The following is a 19,915-nucleotide window of genomic DNA, read 5'->3' on the forward strand; positions in this document are numbered from 1 at the left end:
TCAACTAATCATTCTATGATAAAAATAGAATAACTGTCAATTTTGTATACATAACGGGTATACACTATACAATCAAATCTAATTTTTTTATGAATTTCTTTTCTAATAGAAGGGTAGGTATTTATTGTTGAGAACTCCAAAACCGAAAAAGCATTTAAAAAAATTTCTAATATAAAATCGTAATCTATATAATTAGATTTATGATTTAAGAGTATCCATTAACTATAGTAGTCCCTTACACAAATTGTCCCGTACACAAGTCGACCATGAACATTTAAAAACTAGGAGGGACCCAAGTCTTAACTTCCTTAAATTAATGGCTTCATTTACGTAGTCTTTTTTTATGTTTGACCTTTCTCTAGTTTTCTTTCATTTGGTCTGTTTTTCATTCAGGTTTCACCATTCACCTTTCTTGGTTCCCATGATTCTGTTCCCAGGTTAGGATTCAGTTCTATACCTTTCAAGATTCTCTCCCTCCCTTCAACTTTGCTCGATTACTATATATTTCTTTTGTATTTACTGGGCATTTTCTTAGCTTAATGTTTTTTTAAGTTGAAACATAAGTGGCCACTGGGGAGGGAGAGCAACTTCAATGGTGATAAAGCTTTCAACTTTAATTCTTCCCAAGAAAATTCCCAAATGGGTTTGTTCAAAACCCTATTTTTCTTCACTTTCTGGTGCTTGTAGAATTCAAAACAATCCAGAATCCAATCAACCCTCTACCAGTTCTTCTGATTTTGTAACCAAGATTCAATTTTTAAAGAATAAGCTTCACCCAGAAACATTAGCCGGTGTTCTTGATTCCACAGCTGATTTGGATTCTTCATTGAAGTTATTCAAATGGGCTTCTCTTCAAAAAAGGTTCCATCACTCTGCTGATACTTATTTTCAAATTATCTTGAAGTTAGGTATGGCTGGGAAAATAGATGAAATTGAAGGATTTTGTAGTGAGATGGTAAAGGATAAATGCCCAAATTTTGAACAAGTTCTTTTGGATTTGCTTGATATATTTGTTAGAAATAGTAGGCTTAGTGAGGCTTTATGTGTTCTTTCTTGTATAAATTTGTGTACCTTAAATCCCTCTATATCTGTATTTAATCAATTATTGGGCGCACTTGTCAAGGAAAAGAAAGAATTTAAGGATGTATTGTTCGTATATAAAGAGATTGTGAAAGCTGGAATTGGTCCCAATATTGATACACTTAATTCTCTGATAGAGGCTTTATTTGCTGCTGATCGCGCTGATGCTGCATTGGAGCAATACAAACGACTTCATAAGAAAGGTTGTAGTCCTAATGGTAGGACTTTTCAGATAATTATTGGTGAACTTGTTGCAAGGGGTAGAGTGGATGAAGCACTTGTAATTTTAGATGATATGTTTAGAATACGGTGTGAACCAGATTATTCTAGCTTTTACGCTCATATAATTCCTTTTTTTTGTGATATGAATGAATTAGATGTAGTAAGGAGGTTGTTTTCTGTGATGAGAGCGTCCAAGGTTCTTCCGGATTCATCCACTTATGGGGCAATGATAAAGTGTTTGTGTTGGAATCTTCTCGTGGATGATGCTGTAAAACTTGTAGATGAGATGGTGTATAATGATGTTTGGCCAGATGATGATGTGTTCATGAGTATAATAGATGGATTATGTGAATTGAATATGTTGAGTGAAGCTAAGGAGTTTTTGAGTGACAAAGAAGTTGCAAGTGTATTGCCTTACAATGCGCTTCTTGAAGCTATTCTAAATGATGGCAGCTTTAATATGGCAAGAGATCTGTTTGATGAAATGTTTGAGAGAAACATCACAGATCATCGTTCTTGGAATATCATGATTCAATACTTGTGTGGTAATAAAAGGCTGAAAGATGCCTTGAAATATCTTGCTAGAATGATTGTTTCCTCCGTTAGTCTTGATTCATCTACATATTCTGCTCTCATCGTTGGCAACTGCAAATTAGGTAAATGTGAGGATGCTTTGGCATTGTTTCATCAACTTAGCTCCAAATCTGGGTTATTAGATTTGGTATCATATGCTCAACTTATTGAGTGTCTTTGCCAGAAGGAAGAGATTCAGGAAGCCACCGAAGTGTTTTGCTTCATGTCAACAAAGAGATATGCTCTTCAATCGACCTCGTTTGGCAAGCTTATGGATGGACTTTGTGCTAGTGGGTACACAGTTAGAGCAATCAAATTGCTACCAATTGCATATTATTGTGGTACATTGTCTTCTCCTTCTGCTTACAACAGCATAATGCAAGGCCTATTCAGTTTAGGAAGAGCAAGTGGTCTCTTTATGGTGCTCTCGAGAATGGTTGTGGATGGTTGTAAGCTGGATGGGGAAACATATTGCATTCTTATTCAGAGCATGATTTCGCTTGGACATATAGAGAAGTCGGTTCTATTCTTGGATATGATGCTTAGTCAGGGTTTATTACCGAATTCAGAAACACTTTCTAAACTTCTGGAGTATCTGGTGGAAAACACTCAGGTCCACATGATATTTTCTTCAATAGATAAGCTTGTCTCAGAATTTGAAGTTGTTGATTCAGCCATGTACAATATGCTGATAAATAGTCTCTTGAAAGAGGGATACAAAGACAAGGCCTCTTTCTTACTGGATTTAATGTTGGAAAAGGGCTGGGTTCCTGATGCTAGTACTCATGCTTTATTAGTGGGTTCCAGTGTGGAAGATGAAACAGATACTCAAAATCCTTCATGTGACAAATTTATCACACAGGATAATGTTGGCAATATACTTGCTGAGGGCCTCGGGAAATTTGATGGACATGACTACAGATTATAAATACTTAAATTGGGATCTTGTTCCAGCAATCAATTTGGCAGATGCGTGCATAAAGATATATGCGGTGCGGTCTACAAAAATTACGACGTATAAGGGCTTATCTCGTAGTTTTTGCTGATCATCTCTGTTTTCCAAATCATCCATTTGATACCTGCTTCAATTTTGAAGGGCTCATCAATTTTTCAAAGCACACCTAAAAGTAAGTTTTTTCTGTTATTTTATTTCTTGCATTTCTTGTAAGCCCTACACATACTTTGATGTTTTATTAACTCTATAAAGTGAATCATTTTAGTTTTATTTAATTGTTAGTAATCTGAAGATGGCATTACCTTTTCAAAGGGATTATACTGTTTCTCATACTTTAGGAAGTTATGTCTTCTGATAGTTAAACTATAAAAGGGAAACTTTATGAATTATGATAGTTCGGAGTTTATCAGAAGATACTCATTTTTCTGTAGTCACTTTACATTTTTAAAATTCAATTACCAATATGTGATGACATTGCTACATAATCCTTAACAGAAGAAATGTTTCAGAATGTTAAACCACAATTTGATCTATCACTTGCAAATATGAGAACTACTAACTGCAGTTAGAACAGCAGGCTCCCTTCAATTTGCTCTACTCCTTTGTGAGATGAAAGTACCACTTAAAATGTAGTAATAATTAAAAATTTAACAACTACTTTTAAGCCTCTCAATAGCTAAATTGTCTAAATGTGATTTATCACTTCACTTTTGTAGCTTGGTATAAGCAACTGTTTTTCTTGTTATGTTATGCTCAAGCAGTTTGGAGGTGGAAAAGATGTCTGCCACTGTGTCAGTGTCACATGTTGGATTTCTATGTATGATGTAATTCTCACGATGTTTTGCTGCAACTAATAGCTAAATATAAATATCCGTTATGCAGTGACAGTAAAAGCTGGTATAACATCCAGTGTTTAGCATTCCTATCAGCAGCGCTGAACTGTAATATACCTTTCTTTTTCTCTTTTGGCTAAGATCAATTGTAGTATCTGCTCATATCAGTGCCGGTGAATAAGTTTTTTTAATAATTGTGGTGGTTTTCTGAGTCAGGTTACACTGTCATCAATAATACACCAACATATATATACGGGTGTTAGATAACTCTATCCACCAAGACTTAAAGACAGATGAACAGAAATCAGCTAATATTTTTGTCTCTGTTGCAATGCAGGTGAATATTACACAACCAATATCAAAGGTTAATTGTGTCACATGCTGAGCAGCTATGTAGTTGTAGATATTGAGAAATGCTCGATTTAACGAAGCTCAATTCATGTGTGGCTCAGTGCATTTTTCTGTTGGAAGGCACAAGATATGCCCAGCTCTTAACATCCTCTCAACATATGCTCAGGGAAGTTCTAGCTCAGTTAGAAGGAATAAGAAGGAAGATCAGAACACTGCTTAGCTAGTCACTCAAGCTGTGACCGAAATATAGTTAATGTACCCATTGCAATTTCGAGTTGTAAATTTGTTTTATAAGTCCAGACCTTCATAGCGAGTTCCACGATTACTAGCTTTCTCGTTTTAGCTATTTCACAGACCACATCATGTATATAGGGAGCTCACACATTGTACATCGTACGCCAAACACAAATGAGTGAAAAACTGTGCCTTTTCTGATATTGTTGCTCATTTCGTGTGATAGTTTAATGTAAAATTGTTGTTTTCCTTGTCAAAACAAGATGACTTAGTTGATTTGAAAGTTGGTCATCTACATGGATTATCTGGGATCTCCTCAATGCCTTTTGTGGTGTGCACAAGGTGCTCACATGAAGGGCAAAGGTCATAGCGGCAGCGATTTATTTTTATCTCTACTTGAATGAACACTTGTTAAAGAAAAGGTGCTCACATGAAGGGCAAAGGTCATAACGGCAGTGATTTATTTTTATCTCTACTTGAATGAACACATGTTAAAGAAAAGTTTGCAGTCATATATAACTTTGCATGATTTGGAACTGAAATATTCTGGATTAGTATGATTTTTAAAAGGGAAAATAATGGGATACACAAATATATACTAGTTAATTAGTTAATATAACAATGATTTAATTAAATTATCATTCGCTACGAACTTACCATCATAATTATGTGGCGCACGTCTAGAGTTTGTATAATTTGGCTATCAATTGTACAAATTTAGAATTTGCATAAATTGGCTATCAATTGTACAAATTTAGAATTTGCATAAATTGGTTCCTAATTATATAAATTCAGAATTTGTATATGTTTATCCTATCTTGTATATAATTATTTGGTTATATATTTGATTTGTATAAATATATAAATACATAATTTGTATATACCAATTATACAATGAAAATATTCATAGCAAACAAAACTGTAGTTATGAAACGTAATTAGATAAATTATAGATAATTTATTAAATTTAATCTTTTTGCTATTTATGAAATTTATTTTTTTCACAACAGTTTTTCATTGTTAATCATGCACACCAAATGAGCGAGGACTAAATAGACTAAGGACTCGTTTGGTAGGAGGTATTAAATAGAATAGTCCATGGATTAAAATTTAATCCATCTAATACATTGTTTGGTTGCATTATTTTATTTAATCCATGGATTGCTTATACCTTATATATGGTCTTATTTTATCCCTAGTAAATGGAAGGATAACTAATCCAAGGTTTGTTAAACCTTGGATAAGACCCCTAAATGACAAAATTATCCCTTTATTCATTTTCCTAAATTTCTTTTATAATTTAATTTTCTTTTTATTTATATTGAAATAATTATAAATGTTCTTTTTAATTCTCCAAATCCGTTTAGTGTAATTTAATGATTTCATTAATATTTTTTTCTCCTTTTTTTTATTCAACGTAGTTCGTCGATTAATCACTTGGAATTTTTTTTTTTAATAAGCTTTAACTATTGAACAACATAAGTAGTCTTAAATCTATGTTAAGTTTAAGATATACTTTACCAACAAAAAAAAGTGGTACGTCATACCTCAAATTTATATATATATATATATATATGTATGTATGCATATGTTTAACGTAACTAGTTAAATGAAATAGAAAATCCTAAAAAAAACAATATTGTCCCACAACAATTTTGATTAATTATTACCCGGGTTTTGGTATAAAATTGTATAAGTATATTTTTAGATCTTCATTTTTGATAAGTTTAAACTTTATTGTCAACATCCGGTTGCCATATACAATAATTATACAGGTTAAAATTTGTAAAAATAAATAAATAAAGATTTAGCATTTTTTTTTTTACTATGAATTTTATTCAACTGTTGCGTAGTATTAAATTCTTGTTATTAATTATGCACAAAAAAGAAAAAAAATTGTTTCAATTTATATAACACACTTTTTCTTTGTTGTTATTTTCTAAAAAAAATTTATTGTAGTGTTATGGTATGATTATCTACCTTGACTCAATTACATGAAATAAACAATCTCATAATAACACAAGGATATAATAGGAAAGATTTTTTTTGTAGAGTTTTAAATCAAACACAAGATTAAGTGAGAATCAATGAACCAAACGCTTAACAAAAAATAATCCCTGCACTACTAATCCCTGCATTACTAATCCGTACATTACTAATCCCTGCGTTATCAATATTTGTACCAAACGACCCCTAAGAGTCTGTTTGGATTGTCTTAAAAAATTACTTTCTCCGTTTAATAATAGTTGTTTACTATATTAAAAATAGTTGTTTAATAATATTTGTCTAGTTTAGAAAATTAAGAGATAATTTATCTTTAATGTCTATTTTATCCTTGCTATTAAATATTATTTATCATCTACAACACATTTTTCAAAACATTAAATTTGATAAAGTCAAAGGATAATGTAATAATATTATCCCTATTATTTATTAGTATTTATTAAGGGGTGTACCAAGTCAATAATGAACAACTATTGTTGGACAGAACGAGTAACTTTTAAGTCAAAAAAATAAAGCCCTTCGGAGACCAACTTTTGGTTTTTAACTTATTTTAAGTCATTTTTAACCTTATCAAATATTTCCTAATTTATTTTAAGTAATTTTTGACTTATTTTAAATTATTTTTATATTTCTCAAAAAAAGTAAAAAACTAATTTAAAAATAAGTTTGACCAACTTTTAATTCAATTCAAACACCCTCTAATACACCCCGCTAGAACGGTGTCGTTTGGCTGGAGATCTTTTCTCTCCCTCGTCTTGCTCAACAATCCCCAATATAGAAAACCCTAATTCGAAAACACAGGGAATCCTTTTTCACTCTCCTTCTGCAGAAAAAAAAAAACCGGATTATCAGAATCTCTCTCACTATATACATGAAGTTGCTCTTCCTTTTCCCCTTTTTCATGTTCCGATTTCAAAAATGACGAAACAAAACTTCCCCAACAACTCCACCGTCGCCCCTCTCCCCGTCCCTACCACCTGCGGCAACTGCAACGTCGAGGAACGGTGGTTTCTCCACAACGTCCGCCACAGAGGATTATACCGTCGACTTTGCACCAACTGTGTCCTCAGACTCCACATTCAATCGTTTTGTCCCACTTGCTTGCTCGTTTATAACCCTACCCCTCCACCTAACGCGGCCTCAAACGGCCTTGTTTCTTGTTTCAAATGCTATTCGTATTCTCACAATTCCTGTGTGGGTGTCAACCCTTCTCACCCTTACCATTGCCCCCTTTGTGTTAACCCTAATACCCCTCTTTTTTCACTTAAGAAGGGAAGAGAGGTTGGTTTGGGTAATGAGGAGTCTAGGGTTGTTGATATGAAGGCGGCTAAGGTTTTGTTAGCGGCTGCGAAGATTGCTGCTGGGACTGTGACTAAAGCAGCTTTGGCTGCCAGGGTTGAGGCGGAGAGGAGGGCGAAGGAGGCGGCATTTACTAGGAAAAGAGCTAGAGAGGCTTTAGAACATGTGGCTTATCTTACGGCTAGGAATAAGCTGAAGAAGAAGGATGGATTGCAGTTTCCTTCTAATGGCCCGGGATTGGGTTATGGCAATGGGATTAACAGAGGTAGTAATCAATGCCTTAGTATGGTGGTTGCAGCTGTGCCATTGGAGGAGGAGAATGTCATGAATGCGGAGAGGTTGGATGGGTCTTCTGAGGTTTTAGTAGCTTTGAATTCTGTGGACTTGAAAGGGCAGAATCCGATCCTGGGGTTGCCAGGTGAGAATAATGGATCTGCAATGGATGTGGAGATGAATGGGGTAGCAATGGGGACCCCTTCATCTGCTATTAGGGGAGGATTAGTGCAGAATCATACCGGTGCTACTGGAGTTGAGCATGAGAAGTCTGGGGAATTGGTGTGTGAGAATGGCCAAAGGGAGATGATAAACCATGGAATGGTGGCTGTAAAGGATCAGGATCCGCGAATGGTGAATTCCAGTGCTAGGAAGGGGAATGGTAGTCTCCCTCAGCTATAATTGTAGCAGGAAAACTGGTAAGATTAAGGTGGGGTTGAAAAGATGTTGATTTGTGTAATCAAGTTATGATTTTGCGTTTACTTGTGTGGTAAATGCCTTTTTCTCAGGTTACTTGGCTCGCAACGGCTAGTGTCTGGGCATTCAATCTATTAGAATGTGAAGACTGGGATATGGTGGTGTGGGTTGTTTTTGTTAGACTAAGGATATTATTCCGTACAGTATTTTATTGTGTAGAGATGTTCTTTGTACTTTTAACTAATGAAAGGTCACTTCCATGCGGTAGTGCTTCCCTAAATCTGCTCAGGCTTGTTTTTTTAGTTTGGTGATCCCTTGCTACATGCTTTCTTACATTATTTTATTGGCATTGATAAAATTGTTGTGCTATTGAGCTTGCTATTAGTGTACTTGAATTGCAGCAAAGTTGCAAGGCATAAGATAAACCTCACCCTCCTTTTATGAATTGCTTTGTTGTAGAAATTTGCTTGAATTTGATTTTAACATCTGAATGTGGAAAGAATGGATGCATTGAATGTTCTTTTGCATCTTTTTGGCATTCGTTTGAGTTGTTTCCTGGATTAAGTATTGGAGTAAATAATAATCTGAACCTAGGAATGTCTACTGAGCAGAAAGCTGAATGTGTGTGTTCAAGATGAATTTTAGCCTTTTGAAAACTTGTATTCTTGTTTAATTCATATAAACTATTTTTTGCCTTTGCCAATTTGAAGAAATCTATATCTCAAAAGCTCAAAGAAGGATTGTGGAAAGAAGATATATAATTGAAAGGGTGGCATCATTCTCTGCAAGATGGTTATACCTTTCCATGTACTTGTGAAGTTACCTCGGAACTAAATCGAGATTCTCTTATTCAGCTCAGGTTGTTACTGGTGATTCGGCGATGTTCTTTTATTTTGTCCTAGCAGAGTATGGCCAAGTAAGATGGTTCCTTCTGTTTATCGTATTGATCCTAAAAGAGATTTTAGAATTTTGGCAGGTTGTAGAGTTTCTCCGGATTTGAATCCTTGGAGTTTTTCTTTTTTAAGTTTCTCCTGAAGGAGGAGAGCACTCTGAATCTTAGTAGTTTCAGAGAGATACTATTAAGATTAGGCAGAGTGTATATAGGAGGTTCCACTTTCCATTTTGGCTGAAATTTCCCTTGTTAAAGTATGGGCGTGTCTATGCTATCAATTGGCCGTATGACTACTGTTAGGTTCGTGTTATAAGAGGTTTCGGTTTCCATTTTAGTTCTAATGTGCTCTTATTCCCAAGCTTTTGTAATATGCGTTAGTGCTTGTTCTGAATGTTTAATCATATCTCTTTGAGTTTCCTCTATTGCACTTTTTCATTCCATATCTGGAGCTATGCTTCATATATTAAGTATTTGGTTGATGATACTGTATCCTTCACTAAATCTCTTTTCTTGTATGACGTTTCTATAAGAGCATTGACACCCAATCCCTCCGTCTCCTAGTTTTAACAATGGAGTCCAGTTAAGAATGACACCTCATATTCTCATCGGGTACATGCATCCTCCATCAATTTATGTATCAACCAACTCTTCCAGGTTGCCCTCCCATCAATACTTCGGCATTTAGGATGATATAACCTTTGTTTTGCTGCTGCTGGTATCCGATCCCTGATTTCTTATGGTATTAATCTCAATATCACTGATCGCTAGTTCACATCCTTGGGCACCCTTTTTAGTTGACAACAAGGATTGTATCAATAGAATTTTGCATACTCATGCTCCTATTCTTCCTCTCTCCCTTCCAGTTTTCTGTCATTTGGGGATTCATGAAGGGGTATTAGATTCAGTTGAAGTGGATCCACTAGATCATGCTGTCAATTCTGGGAGAGCTTTTCTCTTTTTATGCACTCACCATATATACACTCACACTTCATTCTATTTCACCACATCTACATTTTACAAGTTTTTGTTGGCTTAGTCAACTCTCTCTTTAATTTCTAGCTGCAATTTGAAATCATGGGTACTCCATTTCCACCATTCTATCCTGGTTATGCTCCTTATTAGCCTCAGCACTAAACTGATGCTCATGCCCCCTAACAGCCCAGGACCCTGCCCAACAATAAGATTCAAAACCTTAAACCTGTTGAGTCTGGAGGGGATATTCTTTTGTAGAAAAATTACGTAGTATAGCAGACATGCCATGTATTTATTATACATAGATATAATTAAAATTAGTTACAATTAGCAGCTACACTATCCATTTATTACTTTATTTCAATTTAACAGTGTATTTTCCAATTAGTAGCATATTTTTATGCATTGTATCTATTAGTTATTAGTTATTACCCCTTTCCTCTTTTGTCTCTTCAACTTGCATATAACCCCAAACTAGCAGCTTTTCCCTCTCTTTTATGGATGACTTTCTTCCTTCTTCTTACTTCCATGGATGTTTCTTCGAATTCTCTCCAAATTCAAACTTACAATGCTGTGCGCTCTCTCCCTTGACAAAGCATTGTTGTCATATTTTACGGAACTTCAGATGAAAGGAATGTTAAAGCATTATTGGGAAAATTGCTTGAAACTTTACAATATTTATTAAAAAAAAAGTAAAAAACTACTATCAAGTAAAAATTGGAAAAAATTTAATAAACTCTATCTAGTTTGAATATATCAAATATGAATGAATGAAGAAATCTATCATTCTAAAAGCAATGCTAAGAGCAAGCTGAACAAAAAAGCAAATACGCGACAAAGAAAGAGAAATTAAAAGCAAGCTGAACAAAGTAATATAATACAAATAAAATTAGAATTTTCAAAGTTGGTAAATTCTTTTGATAATGTTTCTTGAAAAGACGATATGGGTGGGAAAGAGGTTGAGGTTGGGGTGGGTGGGGTGAAGAGGACGATCTGGTGGGGGTGGAGGAGCGGTTGGGGTTGGGGTGGGTGGGTGTGGAGAGGATGATCTGGTGGGGGTGGAGGAGCGGTTGGGGTTGCGGTGGGTGGGTGTGGAGAGGACTATCCTATTAAATTAATACAACTTAATGAAAAAATAAATTTATTTTTATGAATTTTATTTTTAATATCAAACTTAATTAGAAAAAGAAAATATTAAGAAAATTATGCGGGACGGATTGAAAATGAAAAAAAGTTGTTAGGTGAAGCGGGGCGAATTAAAAATTTTACGACTTAAGCTCAACCCGCCCCCTCACCTGCACTGCTCCATTGCCATCCCGAAGGACGACTGGGTTGGGTGGGGTGGGGTGAAGAGGACGACTGGGTTGGTGATGAATTTTTCTTTTAAGAAAAAACTATTATTTGAGTTTAAAATGTCACACGTCATCAAATCAGTGAACACTTTTTTTTTCTACAAAAGACATCGACAAGTGTAATACACACTTTGTATATTTGGGTGATTATAAAAGAAAAAGTCAAAAATGACATAACACAACCCTTCATCGAGTGTAATACACTAGCAATGTATATTTGGATGATTGTCAAAAAAATGTAAAGTGACATAGCGCTACCTTACATAAGATGTGTAAAATTAACAAAGGTCAATTAAAATGTCTAAGTGAAATTTGATGCTAACTTTAAAGGATCACAAATCGATTCAGCCTAAAAATATATTGAATTTTTCTTCTTGAAAAATTTCATAGAAAAGATATTCTTTGATTTATTAAACAGAGTATATTAATAGGGATAAATCAGTCAAAGTGTAAAGTTTTCACATTAATAAAAATAGATTAAAAGGATCGTTACATGTCAAATAATGATTGCCTACTCAATCCGTGCAATGTCATAGCTAACATGTTAAGTATTCCAACTAAAGAGTACTCCCTCCGTCCCTATTTAGTTGTCCATATTTTCTCTTTTAGTTGTCCTTATTTAGTTGTCCATTTGGACAAATCAAGAAAGGACAACAATTTTTTTTCTATTTTACCCTTATTTAAATAAAGTTGTCATAAATAAAGTAAATAAACTTATGAACTTCATAGCATTGATTAGTTATCTTGAGTGAATTTATTTTGGAATTGTAAATTGTACTATAAGGGTAAAATTATAACTTCACTATGCTAATCATTGTTGCCTTAATCGGTGTGCCATTTCTAAAGTGGACAATTAAATAGGGATGGAGAAAGTATATAGCTATTGTTCCATACCATTATGAAAGACTATATCCTTCTTCTTTCTTTTGTATTTTGCAAATTCAAAGTGACATAAGATTGCGACTTAAATTTTTTTTTGAAAAAAAAGTTATAGCAATAATATTTTTGTTGTTACAGATATAATTTTATATATCGAGTATGGTGTATAGTTACTGGTTTAGAATGTCGTATAACTAAATTGATGTATAAGTTAGGGATAAAAGTCTGAAAAATACTTCAACTTTGGTCGAATTTACTGTTGCGATACTAAACTTTCATGATGACCTATTACCTCCCTAGACTATTTAATACCGTATTTTAAACATATATATTTGCCTACGTGGACATAAAAAATAATGCAAAATTATAAATAATAATGTGTCCACGTGGGCACATATATACCTTTAAAATACACTATTAAATAGTTCATGGGGTAAAAAATACGGTATTAAATAGTTTAGGGAGGTAATAGGTCCTCATGAAAGTTTAGTATCGCAACAACAAATTTGACCAAAGTTGGGGTGTTTTTCAAACCCTTATCCCTATAAGTTATGATAGAATCTATGTATTATTTTTATGTAGAACAAAAGATAGAATTAATAACTACTACATAAATATTTTAATTTTGCATAACTAATTTCTGCATTATTAATACATTCATTTACTTAATGCATGTAGTGATATAAAAATTAGTTCCGCAAGATTATTGATGACCAAAAAAATTTAGTGAAACACAGATTTTGTAACTAAGCAAAAAAATTCGTCGCTAATTATGTTTAACAACAGATTATCAAAATAATTTGTTAGCTACAAGCAATATAATAATGAACTAACGATGAAGTTCATAACTAATTCTAATTTATTTCTTTTTATAAAGATTTGTGTATTAATTTTTCATCTTCCAAATTCGTACAGTAATAAATATATATATATATATATATTGAATTCATAGTCCGGAGCTAAAATGGCAAGAAAATTAGCTAAATTTTTTAAAAGGGTAATAAAATTGAGTTGAGAACCAAAAGAGCAACATTTAAACGGTCTAACAAACACCGTCTAAATTAGCCTTGCTCTTTTTTACCTAATTTAGACGGTGTTTATAGACCGTTTAAATATTGCCCTTTGATTCTCAACTCAATTTTATAGCCCTTTTAAAAATTTTGGCTAATTTTCTTGACCATTTGGCTCCGGATTCGTTATACTGATGTTGTCCCACCTTTTGTATGAGATATGAGTAACATATTCTGCATTTAATATTAAAAAGGTGCAATAAATTTTTTTTGAAACTAAATAGTACTCCCTTTGTTTTAATTTATGTGATACTTTTCATTTTTCGATAATCAAACAGTTTAAGTTTGATCGAAAATTTACGCATTAAATCTTCAATTTTTTTGAAATGAAATTTATATATTTGTAAACTATGTAAAAAATACTATAAGTCACAATAATTGATAATTAAAAATATTTTAAAAATCTATGAAATATTTATAGTTAAAGGTAAATTTGTTTGAATTTCAAAATCTAAAAGTGTCACATAAAATGAAAATGTAGGGAGTAGATATTACCAAATGAAAAAAAAAACATATTAGATTTTTAAATTATTATCTTTATCCTACTGATGACACGTTGAATCCAAATGTAAAATAAAAAAGGCAAGTGACATTATGAGAGGACAGTGAACCTAAAATATACCGGGTAGTTATACGGACAAACCAAATTGACCACAAAAAAAGGAGTAAAAACACACTATTTTCTCAAGAAAAGTCTAAGAAAAAATACAGCAAAATCATATCTACTTATTCGGTTCACTTTTATTTGTTACTTATTTCTAAAGTATATTTTTATTTTTATTTGTCACTTTTGACATATCAAGAAAATATAATTATTTTTTCTATATTCTACCCTTAGTATTAAATAGTTTTTCTCTAAATCATTTTTCAAAATCTAATACTAAATATCATTTAATAGATATAATTTAGTAAAATATTTATACCAATAATTATTTTCTTAATTTTTGGTATAGCATCACAATTCGTCTTAGAAGTAGTTTCATGATTGAGATTATGGTGATTTTAATTTACTTCCTTTCAGAAATTGATACTTTATGTTTTTCTTTTTCATTATTATTTGACAATTCATTTCCTTGTGGTAGAATTGCATTGCAACTGCTAAAGACTACTCTTTTTTCACACCATTTTAGGAATTGTCTAGCTAAAAGAAAGTAGGTACATACAAAGAAAGAAATGTATTTCAAATGTCAATGATGATACAAAAATGTTGAAAGAGGTAGCAATTCACTGCACGATAACATGTGTCGTCAGCAATTCCTACTCTAGCTAGCTACAGAGATACCAACAAGGCATCCATCAAAATACTTATTTGGGAACCAAGTGCTCCCAAATGTACACAACAATTGATATGATTTAAATTTAAATTTAAATTTCAATTGAGTCCACTAACAAGGCGATAATGTGAGGTTTTAGTACTTTTTCAGGATGAGTATATCCATCTTGATTGTGCTTGTAAGTGACATCAATAATGCGAGCAAGATTGAGAATACGTGTGAGAATCTTTGTAGACACGGGAGTTGGTTGAAGGATTCCTTCATTTACATCCTTCCATGCTGTCTCAGCCATCTCTTGGAATTTTTCCATTGCTACTTCTGTTGATACGCCATAATCCCTCATATAACACTCAATTCCTGTTGCAATCTGACCTCTACCCTTCTCAACTTCATAGGTGGCTATGTCATCAATGACTCGACATAAGGTCACATTGGCTTCAAGGATTTTAGGGTTCTTAGCCAACCATTCAAAATCTTCCTTGGTAGCAGATTTCATGCCCAAGTAGGATGTTGTCGTAAGCAAGTAATAAGTGCTAGTAGCTAATGCATTGCTAAGATACTCAGAAACAGGTGGCATATATCCTTCAATGAACCATTTTGCTTCCACGAAGTAGTTTCTCACAATTTCTTTCATCTGTCAATAACAAGCAAAGACATTAAGATAGAGACAAAAATTAGGAGATCTAGAAGCTACTCAATAGGTTGAAAAACAGATTAATTTTGAGTTAACTAGTATAAGTCACGATTCATACTCTTTCTTTTGCATATTGAACAACATCAGATCTGCCATCGTTTGACAGCTCTGTTTCATAATCGTTGTAGAGATCTAAAAGTGCTTTGTAACTGATTTTCATGTACTCCGGAAGCCGATCAATTTGGCTGATATCCCACCTAATAAATGAAAAAGGAAATGAATTTGATAAGTTTATCAATTCAGCATAGGAAGAAGGAGAAATGTCTGGTGTATGATATGACGTCTAGGCATGTCTCCAATTACAAATAGTAGTCAAAACTTCAAAATTTGATATGGTTTTTTCCCTACTTTATGCAATCATCTAATTAAATCATAAATTGTTCGTACCTCTGTATGGCATCGGTGTAGACCTCAAGTTCTTTTACAACGCCATAGGCATCGAATGTGTCATCTACGATTGAAATCATTGCTATAGTCTTAGCAAGAATGACACGAGCCTGAGAATACTGAGGTTCAGCATACACTCCCATCGTCCAAAAGTAGCACTCAACTGCTCTATCCCTAGCATATGGAAGTGTTTTCACAAAATCCAAATCTTTCCACCACCTATAAAGTAAGTTTCAACATATCAGATTCTGAGATACACAAATAATAGTAGTAATTTATTTCATCTACATTACTAGCGTACCTTGATACTTCGCTTAGTTCTTGTTTATGCAACATCTGAAGTAAGTTGAAATCCAGTTTTGCAAATCGAAGCAACACATCATTCTTGAATTCCTCTTCTTCGTAGATGGAGATGAAGTAGCGTGTCTCGACTCTTGGAATGCTCTTATGAAGAGATTGCTCAAGGGCATGTGTGACTTGCTTACTCAGAGGTGACTTCAAATGTGGAGCTGCAGATTCAAGATGAGCAGTGGAGAAAGCAAGTGCCTCTTCTAGGATGTCTTCTCCATGAGTCCTTACGTGTGAAGCTTCGTATAAGTTCAAAAGACCTTTGATGTCATTGCAAAGAGATCCATTGAATTTGCCGTTTGAATCTTGGAATCTGCTGAAAATTTCTGGTTCAAATCGAAGACAAAAAATTAGTCCTAGTAGGAAAACAGAATTAAATTAATAAATTAAATAGAGCTTGATAGATATATTACTTGGAGAGATATTGTAACCATGTTGTCTTAGGATTCGAAATTGAAGGGATAGAGTGCATAAATTATTGTATTCATGAGCCTCAAAGTTAGGATCAATGTTAAAAATGTGGAGGTCCAACATGTCGTCTATTTGTTTTTCAAAGTGATAGGCAATTCCAAGGCGTTCAACAATATCAATGAGATTCAACTTTTCAGCCAATGTATTTCCTGACATTAATATACTCCTTGTTTGTTCCTTCAAAGTTTCAATCTCTTCAACATACTTTTCAGCAACCTGCAAATATATTTAAAATGTCAGAAATGAATCTCCTTAACAAGATAAGAAAGACATGTACAAAATAGATAGATACATACCTTATTGTCAAGGGAAAATGAATGGAAACGATCACCCCAAAGACTTGGAGAGAAGTCAGCAACAGGGCGAACAATCTCCTCCTCGTCTTCGTAGTTACTCATTATTGCAACAGCTGGGGCCATTTCTAGAAAATTTAAGCTTGTGGAAAAACAGAGAATTTCCTTTTCTTTTGTTTGTTATGTTTCCTTTTAGTAGAGAATTGAACAAATGATGATGGAATTGTAAGAGAAGGAAATGAGTATTTATAATGAATGAATGAATGAATGGAGAGCGCCTCTGTCACAGCCATCTTTCACTATTGGAATTCTTTATAATACTATACTGTAGAAGGCGGTTGCCTCACTTGACTATATTACTGCTAACTTGTCACTCACTAGCTGCGAAATTTAATATATATACATATAAAAAATAAATTTTGATCTATGATTTTCTTGAGGACAAGTGTTTAATAATTGGTCGTCTTTTACAATTTGTGGCTACATAACTGGGTCTATAGATATTTTAATAGACCTTAATAATATGACAACGTGTTTTTTTTATTTTTTGGATTAGACTTGTAATATACTTGCAGCATACAACTTTAATTTAGGGCAAACTACATAAATACCACTAGTTTAGGTCCTAATTACTTAGATTCCCAATAGTTTTAGATATTACTTCCTCTACCATATTTTATACTTAGGATACATGAGTTTAAATCCGTGAGATACATGTATCTGCCGAATTTAAAATCGAGATACATATTTTATTTGTTTAAATTAATAGGTTGTAACTGATTTTCTTAATATAAGGCAAAAATCAAGGAGTGTATTTATGCTTAATTAATTTCATTTTATTATTATTTGAAATAATAAATTCGTTAATATTATTAATAAAAGACAAAAACATGTATATCTCGGTCATGCAATTTGATTAATATCATTTTATTACTCTTAAAATAATAAAATCCATTAATTTGATGTATCTATTATTAATATATGATGTATCCAACAAACTAAACACTTAGATACATGAGTATCATACAAGTACATTCATATGTATCATAGAAGTATCTAATATTAATTTTGTGTATATGTTATATGTGTCTAGTATTAATTTCATGTATCTATTCATATGATATAATATTAATTTCATGTATCTATTTATATGATCTAATTTTAATTTCATGTATCTTTTATATGTATCTATTATTAATTCGATGTATCAACTATCAATTTCATACATTATATTCAAAATCATGTATCTCGGATACATAGTAAACGCACATATAATTATGTGTATCTAAATATGAAATGTAATTGAAACACACGAATTTAGGAACAAATCACAACTATGGAGTATTTGTCTTATCATTAATCCAAAAAAATTTAAAAAATTCAAAATTCTTCCTTTCTTTAAGGATCTGAAATTTGTTCTCATAGATGCATATAATCTTAACTCAGATACATGAACTCTTAACTAGATACATGTACACCTGATGTGTATCCAACATTGTTGCACTTGATGTGCATCTAATGGTATATTTTTTTCTCTTAATTAAAGCTTGGCGTAATTCTTCATCTTGATTGAGTCATTCCTATACTTAGATCTATTCTCGACTTGAATGTTGACGGATGAAGAGTCAGTCCTTACAATGAGAAATTAATGAGTGAAAATGAGCAAATAAAAGTTGTTTGATTTAGTATAGTATTGTTAATGTGTAGTACCTTTGACGAGAATCATTCGATTTTGAGAATGTTCAACCATTAAAATGTCCGAGAAGCAACAAAATAAAAAAATATAAAACCTAATTTGTAAAATTCTATAAAATTGAACTTAAGAACATTATAAACTCTAACTCAGATACAAAATCAAAATACGTGAGAATAATAAAATAATCGAAACAAACCTATATGAATAATATTGATTTGAACATGCAAACATTTATTGAGAGGATGAAGGAAGAAAGAGGGAAAAGATGAATTAAGGAAGAAGGAGGGGTGGGCTTACGGAGGAAACGGCATATGTGAAAAAAGAAGAAGATGATTTGACTTGTTAATGGATATGGACCATTAATTAAGGAGTAGATAATTATTCAATTCCTTATTTAAGGGATTAGTGTATTTGATTAATTTTTTTAAAATATATGATATAAATATTAAAAGTGGTAATATATGTAATTATTTTAAACTAGAGGTAAATATAGTATATATGGTAGTGATGTATGTGTAGTTATGTAGTTTATCCTTTAATGTATCACCATCTGTGTATCTAAGTTCTTTGTGAACAACATGCCTTTTCTTCAACAGTAAAACCTCCTAAATTAATATTCGGTTAATTAATAACCTCTCTTACATAGTAATTTTTTTCCATCCTGACTTGAGTCAATAATTTTTTTTTACTCATTTCGATAAGATAATATATTTTTAGAAGATCTCTATATAAATATATAATTCCGTTAATATTATAAATTAATAATTCGTTAAAAGTATAAATATATACAAGACAATTAGTGAAACATGATTCTATTGTGATCTATTTTTTGTTAAAATTTAAATTTCGTTGAAGCTCATCTCTAATTTTTCTTATTGCATCCAAAAATTTTGGCGTTGTCTTTTCGAACTGCATCATAAAATAGTGAAGAGTTCTAAATGTGATCGATAAGTGTTTCCTTACCCGTAACTGGTTCCAAAGAAATTGTATCATCTTCTACTTTATCATCAACATTATTTTTTTCAATGGTATCCACAATTTTTTCTAAGCTCTAGATCTCTGAACTTGTATCATTTTCTTCCATCCAACATGTTATTAACGCCCATTTTATTACGGTAACCGAGATCACTAATCATGCACACAAGTTCATAAATAACGTTTTCACAAGTGGATTTATTTAAATTCTCTGAAATTTCATTCCAAACGAATTTTGTGATGTCGAAACACTCTTTAAATTAATAAATTTTATAATATTTCTATAAAATAATAATATTTCATGATTTCACTTATATAAATGTAGTAAAGTTTTATTGTACTTTTAACATTAAATCTACAACTGAACAGGA

General features: G+C 32.5%; 3 protein-coding genes across 3 annotated transcripts; 2 read left to right on the forward strand and 1 right to left on the reverse strand.

Annotated features, from left to right (window-relative positions):
* Positions 1 to 504: 504 nt before the first annotated feature.
* Positions 505 to 2,863, forward strand: LOC125815486 (pentatricopeptide repeat-containing protein At1g63330-like). Its single transcript, XM_049494965.1, has one exon. The coding sequence runs from the start codon at positions 593 to 595 to the stop codon at positions 2,801 to 2,803; it is 2,211 nt and encodes a 736-aa protein (XP_049350922.1). The 5' UTR covers positions 505 to 592; the 3' UTR covers positions 2,804 to 2,863.
* Positions 2,864 to 7,010: 4,147 nt separating this feature from the next.
* LOC125815517 (uncharacterized) lies at positions 7,011 to 8,542 on the forward strand. Its single transcript, XM_049495005.1, has one exon. The coding sequence runs from the start codon at positions 7,171 to 7,173 to the stop codon at positions 8,224 to 8,226; it is 1,056 nt and encodes a 351-aa protein (XP_049350962.1). The 5' UTR covers positions 7,011 to 7,170; the 3' UTR covers positions 8,227 to 8,542.
* Positions 8,543 to 14,764: 6,222 nt separating this feature from the next.
* On the reverse strand, positions 14,765 to 16,999 carry LOC125815535 (sesquiterpene synthase 31). Its single transcript, XM_049495028.1, has 6 exons — positions 16,877 to 16,999; positions 16,523 to 16,796; positions 16,063 to 16,435; positions 15,762 to 15,980; positions 15,433 to 15,571; positions 14,765 to 15,314 (listed from the first exon to the last, which is right to left on the reverse strand). The coding sequence occupies exons 1-6, from the start codon at positions 16,997 to 16,999 to the stop codon at positions 14,772 to 14,774; spliced, it is 1,671 nt and encodes a 556-aa protein (XP_049350985.1). The 3' UTR covers positions 14,765 to 14,771.
* Between the last annotated feature and the right edge of the window lie 2,916 nt (positions 17,000 to 19,915).

Source organism: Solanum verrucosum, unplaced genomic scaffold (genome assembly GCF_900185275.1).
Source record: "Solanum verrucosum unplaced genomic scaffold, falcon-dt-bn FXZP01000261.1, whole genome shotgun sequence".
NCBI lineage: Eukaryota > Viridiplantae > Streptophyta > Magnoliopsida > Solanales > Solanaceae > Solanum > Solanum verrucosum.

What these genes read in the sequence shown, in the direction of transcription:
- LOC125815486 (XM_049494965.1), top strand. Translation starts at nt 593, where the DNA reads ATGGTGATAAAGCTTTCAACTTTAATTCTTCCCAAGAAAATTCCCAAA.
- LOC125815517 (XM_049495005.1), top strand. Translation starts at nt 7,171, where the DNA reads ATGACGAAACAAAACTTCCCCAACAACTCCACCGTCGCCCCTCTCCCC.
- LOC125815535 (XM_049495028.1), bottom strand. Translation starts at nt 16,999, where the DNA reads ATGGCCCCAGCTGTTGCAATAATGAGTAACTACGAAGACGAGGAGGAG. An exon ending in GAACTAAGCGAAGTATCAAG is followed by an intron (nt 15,981 to 16,062) that starts GTACGCTAGTAA and finishes CTTACTTTATAG; the next exon opens with GTGGTGGAAAGATTTGGATT. An exon ending in TACACCGATGCCATACAGAG is followed by an intron (nt 15,572 to 15,761) that starts GTACGAACAATT and finishes TTCATTTATTAG; the next exon opens with GTGGGATATCAGCCAAATTG.